The sequence below is a fragment of the Dichotomopilus funicola genome (assembly GCF_033296635.1).
Source record: "Dichotomopilus funicola strain CBS 141.50 unplaced genomic scaffold C8A04scaffold_112, whole genome shotgun sequence".
In the NCBI taxonomy this organism is placed as follows: domain Eukaryota; kingdom Fungi; phylum Ascomycota; class Sordariomycetes; order Sordariales; family Chaetomiaceae; genus Dichotomopilus; species Dichotomopilus funicola.
In genome coordinates, this window is record NW_026944133.1 from 41,032 (window position 1) to 49,044 (window position 8,013).

The 8,013-nt window shown below is 54.2% G+C and overlaps 3 protein-coding genes across 3 annotated transcripts; 1 reads left to right on the top strand and 2 right to left on the bottom strand.

Annotated features, from left to right (window-relative positions):
- Positions 1-1,103: 1,103 nt before the first annotated feature.
- C8A04DRAFT_40757 (aldehyde dehydrogenase domain-containing protein) lies at positions 1,104-2,692 on the top strand (the record flags this gene model as incomplete). The annotated part of the gene is made up of 3 exons (XM_062785054.1): positions 1,104-1,151; positions 1,226-1,295; positions 1,350-2,692. 3 exons carry the CDS (start codon positions 1,104-1,106, stop codon positions 2,690-2,692), a joined length of 1,461 nt encoding a protein of 486 aa, XP_062632776.1.
- Positions 2,693-2,844: 152 nt separating this feature from the next.
- Positions 2,845-4,291, bottom strand: C8A04DRAFT_40758 (uncharacterized protein; the record flags this gene model as incomplete). Its single annotated transcript, XM_062785055.1, has 3 exons — positions 2,845-3,097; positions 3,162-3,644; positions 3,708-4,291. 3 exons carry the CDS (start codon positions 4,289-4,291, stop codon positions 2,845-2,847), a joined length of 1,320 nt encoding a protein of 439 aa, XP_062632777.1.
- Positions 4,292-5,078: 787 nt separating this feature from the next.
- On the bottom strand, positions 5,079-6,982 carry C8A04DRAFT_40759 (uncharacterized protein; the record flags this gene model as incomplete). The annotated part of the gene is made up of 3 exons (XM_062785056.1): positions 5,079-6,118; positions 6,175-6,638; positions 6,699-6,982. 3 exons carry the CDS (start codon positions 6,980-6,982, stop codon positions 5,079-5,081), a joined length of 1,788 nt encoding a protein of 595 aa, XP_062632778.1.
- Between the last annotated feature and the right edge of the window lie 1,031 nt (positions 6,983-8,013).

The following is an 8,013-nucleotide window of genomic DNA, read 5'->3' on the forward strand; positions in this document are numbered from 1 at the left end:
TTTCTCTTTGATACCTGATAGTCGCGAGTTCTCTCTTCAGTTCCTCTCACAGAGCATGCGCCGCTACATAATCAGTACTTGTATTTATGGCTTTTGCTGGGTTTGTGGGGCCACCTGACAGGGTTTGTTACGGAAAGAAAATTCGGCATGGAAGATCAATCCAAGTAATCCATTGGAACAGCCGTGTCCATAGTAAGCGGTGCGATTACAGTATCGATCCAGGTTTGTAAGTTAAACTACCTAAGGGAGAAAGCCAAGGGACCCGATGTGGGAGATTTGGGTCGAACGTGACGGGGGTTGTCGATCGAACATCTCCCACCCCTCTACATTGGCCATCCTTGACGAGAAACGCAACACCGGGAGAGTCTTGTGCTTTCGGAGCTTTCTTTGGCGGGCCGATCGATTCGTCTCCGTCCTCACGAACGAGAACCTCGAAGAACATTGCTCCGAGCTCCGGTAAAAGCGAGCCGACGCCGACAAACTGGCGGCGGCAGAAAAAAGGCCGGCTTGTGCTGGTAATGGGATGGGGACTGGCTCAGTTGATCTGGTAATCTTCATTGCCAAGACGACACCCGAGGCTCTTGTTGGTTGAAACCCTAATTATCAGATCATCAGGCGATCTCGCGGGGCCGAGGCGAGGACAAAGTCTGCCAAGGGCTAAAAGTTGATGACAGAAGATACTGAACAGCAAGAAACCGTTTACATAGTACATAGGACATTACCTGTAAGCCTGGTCATCTTATGGAGATCTTTATTTCTTGGCTTTTCGCTCGCTTCGGAGATAATTACAAAGGGTTGCTCTCCAAATATCTCCGGCTCTAACTAAAAGGGGCAATGTGTTATTGGGCCATGTTTCAATACGTGCTTGCATCAAGGAGGGCGTATTATTTCACGCCGTGTGGAGACTGGAGAGTACAAATTGAACGGGAGAAGGCCCGTCTTCAAGTTGGTACCGGCCCATCTCTTCTCGAATTTACGGGTGCCTTCTTGATGACAGGACCCAACGTTGCACGTCACTCCAACCAGATTCAATATCGTATGCGTTTCCTCGTGTATATTTCCTTGACGCTATATTCACCCCACGACAAAATTGAGCAACTAATATGGAGAACATCGCTCATATCCCAACTCGAATGCTCATCAACGGGGAGGTATTGGCCTCCGTTTATGTCAATCGAAACAACGTGTACTGCAGATGAGGAAAAGGCTAATCAACACGGGCTAGCTTGTCGAGGCATCTGATGGCAAAACATTCGCCGTCCATAACCCGGCGACTCGAGAAGTCTCTGCGCACGGCAAGTTCTGGTTTCCTATCTGGCCGTCTTTCAGATCCTCCTAACCTCAACCAGTCCCCGAGGCGAGCGCGGACGATACCAATGCCGCGGTAGCCGCAGCTAAGGCAGCATTCCCGTCGTGGTCCGCGCTGGGCGGTGCAAAACGAGCTCGCTACCTCAAGAGACTGGCCGCCTTGATCTGCGAGAACAAGGAGGAGTTGGCCCGGCTGGACGCCATTTCCATGGGGATGCCCGTATCAACACACCACTATGCCGCTGCCGCAGCGACAAACTTCGAGCACTACTCGGAGGCATGGCCCTCGATCCAAGGGCAGGCCAGCGTGAACACACCCGGCATGGTCACGATGACGCTTCGCCAGCCGTATGGCGTCGTGGCGTTGATAATTCCCTGGAACGCCCCGTGCCTCTTCTTGGGAACTAAATCTGCCCCAGCCCTTATTACAGGCAACACGGTGGTCCTCAAGTCCAGCGAAAAGGCACCGTTGGCCGTGGCCCGCATCGCCGAACTTGTTAAAGAAGCCGGCTTTCCTCCTGGTGTATTCAACATCATTTCCGGCCACGGCATCCCCTCTGGCCAGGTTCTCTCACGCCACATGGACGTGCGGGTGCTGAGTTTCACCGGCTCCAGCCGCACCGGAAAGTTGATACAGGAAGAAGCTGCGAGGACCAACCTTAAGAAAGTCATCCTCGAGCTCGGCGGCAAATCCCCGGCGCTCATCTTTGAGGATGCCAACCTCGAGAAGGCCGTGGCGCAGACTTACTTCAGCGTCCAACTCAACAGTGGGCAGGTGTGCATGGCCAACTCCCGCATTTACGTACAAAAGAGCATTGCCGCGCAGTTCGTCGAGGCGTTCAAGGCCAAGTCTGCATCCAGCACGCGGCCGGGGAATCCCCTGGACAAAGGCACCAATCACGGCCCGCAGGCAGATGAGGTGCAGTACCGCAACGTGCTGGCCTACATCGAGGAAGGCAAGAAATCAGGTACGCTGGCTCAGGGCGGGGGAAAGACGGCAGTGGAAGGTACCAAGGGCTTCTTTGTTGAGCCCACCGTGTTCCTCGACACCCCCGAGACGGCGCGGATCATGAAGGAGGAAGTGTTCGGGCCCGTGGTGATCATCAACACGTTCGAGACCGAGGCCGAGGTCGTTGCCAAAGCGAACGACACCGAGTTTGGGCTTTACGCATCCGTGTACACGCGCAATGTGAACCGGGCGATGCGCGTAGCGAAGGCGCTGGAGAGCGGGTATGTCGGGGTGAATTGCACGAGTCCAACGACCGGAATTGATTTGCCGTTTGGCGGGTATAAGAGCAGTGGGCAAGGGAGGGAGGGGTGGCTGTACAGCATGGACAACTTTTTGGAGACGAAGAGTGTGATTATGCAGATAGGTGAGGAGTAAACCTGGCTTTTCTCAATGGTTGGGCTTGGAGCTGGTTGTTCGTTCATCTTTGTCCTCCTCGAAGGCTCAAATGCAGTCCACCTCTGAGCTAGGCTACTGGCTACCTACCTACCTACCTACATAATGAACACCGACTCGAATCTCCTCTCCTGTCACCCAACCGTCACTCCAATAGGCCCAATCGGCCGTAGCTTCACGTTCTCAAACAGCTCTGGCTGTGTCACTTTCTTGAACAACTCGTCGAACGTCTCATTGGCGTGCTTCTCTGCGTCGTGGGCGTGGATCCAGTCCTCGCGCGGAAACGCGATGCTCTTGGGGTCTTTGGCCACAGTCTCCCAGTCCGTTTTGTGCCAGCGGTCGCGCGTGGTCTCGCCGGTCTTTTGGACCTCTCCAACGCGGTCATATCTGTCCGGTGTCAGTTCCTGTCTTGCCGGGCGATGTGGATGTTTAGCACAGTCTGGTAGCTCACCGTATCTCTTGGTGTACCCGCACTGCGGCCGGCACGTTAGCCTTGCCCGCCCTCTTCAGGCACACCGCAATGGTCACTCCATCTTCCATCGCTTGGGTCGCACCCTGAGCACTGGTCGGGAGGAACGGATGCGCCGCATCGCCCAGCAACAGAATCCTTGCGTGCCGGCTGACCCACGTTGACAGCGGGTCGCGGTACACCAGCTTCCAGTCGACCAAGCTGGGTGTCTTCTCCACGATGGCACGGCAGATTGGGTCCCAGCCCTCGAGCACGCGATACACGTCCTCGAGCCGGCCGGGGAAGGACCAAGATTCATCAATATCGTGTTCGTCGCGGTGAGTCAACACCCAACAACAGTCTTGGCCACCCTTGATGGTGCTAAATAGGAAGTGCACATCGGGGCCAATCCAGCCATTGAAGCTGTCGCCGTGGGCACAGAACTCGCGTGTGCGCGGATCTTGGATCATGTCGGTGTTAGAGAACCTGTGGCAATGCATCTCAGCTGGTGTTATGATTATGTTGAAGAGGCAAAGGATTACGACCTACCAGGCCCGCCACACGGCATACCCGCTACTTTTGGGCTTGTCTACGTATCCGAGAACGAGCTCCCTCGCCTTGGACCGCACCCCGTCCGCCCCAATCACCAGATCCGCCAGTACCCGCTCCCCATTCTGCAACACAATCCCTGCCTGTTCCTCGTCCTCGAAGTACTCCCCAACCGGCTGGCCTAAGTGAATCGGGATTCCCAGCTCATCCCGCGCGTAGTTAAAGACAACCTGGTGGAGCTCTCCGCGATGGCCATTCAGCACTGGCGCTTTAGGGTCACCTGGTGGGTTTCTCTGATGATACACCACCTCGCCCGTATCGTACTTATGAATGCGGAACCCGTACGACGAAAGATCGATGCATAGCTCGCGCAGCCGTTGTACGACACGACCTTCAGACCAGCGGTGGTAGATACGGCCCGCGTTGGCGCCAAAAGAGATGATGTCGCCAAGGGTCTTGAGCTCAGGAAAGCTTTCATAGACGCGGACGTCGTGGCCTTGTCGGTGGCATTCGATGGCTGCCGTCAGGCCGCCAAAGCCGGCGCCAACAATGACCACTTTGATACCGGATTGCGGCATGGTCATGGGAAAGATGTGCAGGTCCAGCGAGAGTGAGACAGATGGGTTTAGGAGATGTTTCTTGTGCGGGAGAAGAACACTGTTCGCTTCCGCAGGCAATTCGCTTCGCTGATTGAATTGTGAAAACTAAAATTACAGCGAGGGGTACTAAAGGGTATGCCATGTGATGATACCTTCAGCTATGCGGGGTGCTTGTTCCGGAACCAACTGCACTCAAAGCCGTTCACGGTCTCCGCACGGTTCTTGCAGTAATTAGTCGGACTGCTCGCTGTAATCATCAGGCTATTCTCACCCGATGGGGCTCCTCACCCGCGCTCTCCTCATCTGCCGAATCCAATTTCTCTCCGACAAAACAACCTTGCGGGGAATGATGTCCAAACAGATCCCCGCACACCCAGACACATGCTCCAGGTCGGTCACGCGCCTCTGTGATAGTTGGGTACAAAAATGGAAGCCGTTTTCCGCCGACGGGCGAGGACAGGGTTAGGGTTGTCGGTTACCCCTTTTTCTTCCATGCAAGACAAGACACACGGTGTACGGAAGTAGGATTGTGGAAAAATGAAATCTGCCTTCTTGAATATCATCCTGGAAGCATCGACACCAAGGTTCATTACATTTCACATGAGATCCTTCTAGAATTAATTATCTTGACGATCGGAAAAGTACGAAGTGGTCACTAAAAAAACTCTTCACAACCGCTAGTTAATTAACTATTAATTAATCGGCAGTTAATAAGAGCTAGCGGATATCCTGTCACCTGTGTCAGCACCTTCCTGAAGATTGCCAAGGTTGATTACACCCCTTTGACATTGACGAATTTGACGTTTCCCTGCTCATCAATTACCGGCTCCCTCGTAAACTTCCGCTTCTGCTGCTGGTAAAACGTACTCATCCGGTACCGACTCTCGCCATCGTGAATCTTCAAATCCGCTAGGGCCTGTCGCCCTTCCCTCAACATTGTTTCCTTCACCTCCTCGTCCCGTGGCGTAATATCGCACGGGAAGGGCTGAGGTCTCATATTTAGCCCATTGGTGAACGCAAAGATATCAACGTTTATCTCCTTCCCGGTGGTCTCGTCCCGCGTCTTGCGGATCTCAAAGCCCCATAACAACCGCGCCACCGAAATCCACGTTCCCTGCTCCGCCAACGCCTGGCCCGTACACACCCGCCGCCCCCAGCCAAATGTCATATACCCTTTTTCCCCCGGGAAAGCCCGGTGGTGATCGTTTTTGGGAAGGTACCGATCGGGGTAGAACCTGTCGGGGTCCGGGAACTCGCGTGTGTGATGGTGGATGGCCCAGACATTCCCCTGAACCCAAGCTCCACGGGGAATTAGCCAGCCACGGTAAGTGTCATGTTGGGTGGGCGAGTGTGGTTGGCCACCAATGATGGCAACGCTGCGCCAACGGAGGACCTCCTTGACGAACGCGTTGATGTAGGGTAAATTGGGCGCGTCGTCCCAGTGCGGAGACCGGTGTGCGCCAATTACACGGTCCAGTTCGGCGTGGGCTTTGTGCATGGCGTCTGGGAAGGCGCAGCAGGCGAGGATGAAAGTGATGAGAGTACTAGAGGACGTATCGGCACCGGCGCCAAAGAGGTTGCCGGTGAGGCTAGATAGTTCAGCGGCGGGGAGGTTGTACTTCTTGGCTTCACCGAAGAGCGTTTTGACGTATGGAGTCGGCATGGAGGCTTGTTCGGATGGTGACTTTTGGTTATACTGCTCGATGGCTTCTTCGGCGAGGCTGTAGAAAAAGTAGTGGCCACCTTTCTGGCCGCGAGTGCCGAGACCCTTGAACCAGGGCCACGGCCATGAGCGCGGGAATTTGGCAAGAACTGATGCATCAGGGTAAGCGAGAAAGCGGTCGACTGTCCGGGGTGTCATGACTTACAAGGGAACGTCTCAAGCAACATTGGGAACGACTTTCCGGGGACATTGAGGTCGGCAGCTAGCTGCATCAAGGCAATCACCTCGGTGATAATCGGATCGTTGTAGCTCGCAACGCGCCGGCCGAACCCGATGATCGAAACCACACTGGTCGCATACCTCTCCAAGTGTTTGACGTACTCCTTCGGCTCACGCAAGAAATCATACGCCATAAGCTTGCTCTCGTTGTTCTGTATCTCTCGGTAGCCGCGGACGGACTGGACCCCGACGCCGAGGTGCATCAGCTTGCGATGGACGCGCCAGTGGTCGCGCTCCTGCTGGTTGCGAATCTGCATTGTCACGAGGCTGGATTGGCCGCTGCCGAGCTCACCAAACACAACCATTCGCGGGCGCGAAGTGTAAATCTGCGCCTTTTTCTCAAAAATCTCGTGGGCCGCCCAAGCGTCATTGATCCAGACCGTGGGATTTCTGTTTTGAAGTTTATCAGTAAAGATTAGACGTGTGATTAGTACCGCGTTCAAAACTTGCCGCCCAATCCAAAATGTAATCACTGGTGTGCCAAAGTTTTTGGATAGCTCTTCAAAGTAGATCCACGGCTTGTTGTCCGGGAGGGAGAAGGTGTTCCCAATGATGGGCCATGGAAACGGGCCGGGTGGCATTTTGGACCTCAGGTAGAGCATCCAGGCATAGTCTGCCGCGATGGCAACTATGGCAATGAACAGAAGGCCCAGAATGACATTGAGAAGGCCTGCATGGTTGACGGTGTGTAATCTTGCTAACAAAGAGGTGTCGAGGAGCCTGTCCGACAACATGCTGAGGTTTTTAGTTGATTTTGGGAATTGCTAATTCGGTGGCTACAGGATCATCGATGGCTCGGTGTTGGAAAACGGAAACTTTGAAACAGAACGCCTGCCACTTGAGATTGGCGTCTTGGTGAGGTTGGTTTTTCTTCTGCGAAGGCCGGGTTGGGGTAGGGCAAACACAAACACATGGTGTCTGGGACTTCACATTAACACCATTTGCCATCACCGGCAAGCCATTGCCCCTCGGCGCACTATGAATATGCGGGGGTGCCATGGAGAATGATGCTCTACCAGAGATGGAGTTGTTCGAGATGCAGCATGTCGGCTAATAGATGTACATGCCGTGGGCCCGTACACTGTCGGAGAAAAGGCGGGGAAGATATTAAAAAAACCATTCGGAGCAAAGCAAATGGAGCGGGGGCTCCACGTGGAGTGCAATTGATTTCGTGCAATTGATTTCGGCTCTCGCTTCTTTCTTGAGGCGGATCACGGTTTTAGCCTTTTCTCCCCGTCCCGCCAACAGGAGCCTGTCCGCCGGGTGAGGTAACTAGTCAATGTGTCCGACTTCCCGGTCTCATTGACGGAGCGGCCATGATCGGATGTTTACCACCTGTCGTTTCCGTCGTTGTTCGCGGAACTGAAGATCTTGGGGAAAGGATGGGTAATTAACGCGTCGAGTGTTGGTTCAACATGTGCATTGATTGAACGTCGAGAACCTGGTTCGGTTGGAAAGATGCCCTTCTGACCAACTCCGGACTTAACTAACCTTCCAATGGCAGGAAAGGATGTCGATGCGAGTTGCAGGTTCGCTCTGTTGTGTTCCCCAAGACCATCCATCAGGAAAGGCGCGCCTGCAGGCGTCGGGGGACGGACGGGGGGTCGACTACGATTCATCATTCGCGATGCTTTTCGGGTGGAGCTAGATCACACGCCAGGACAAAAGTGCCAGCAAAATGACAATTTGTACAGAGTATCTGTAGAAATGTTTGCTAAGCTGATGCATTGTCGATGACTTCGGAGTATCAAGGTTATTACGAACG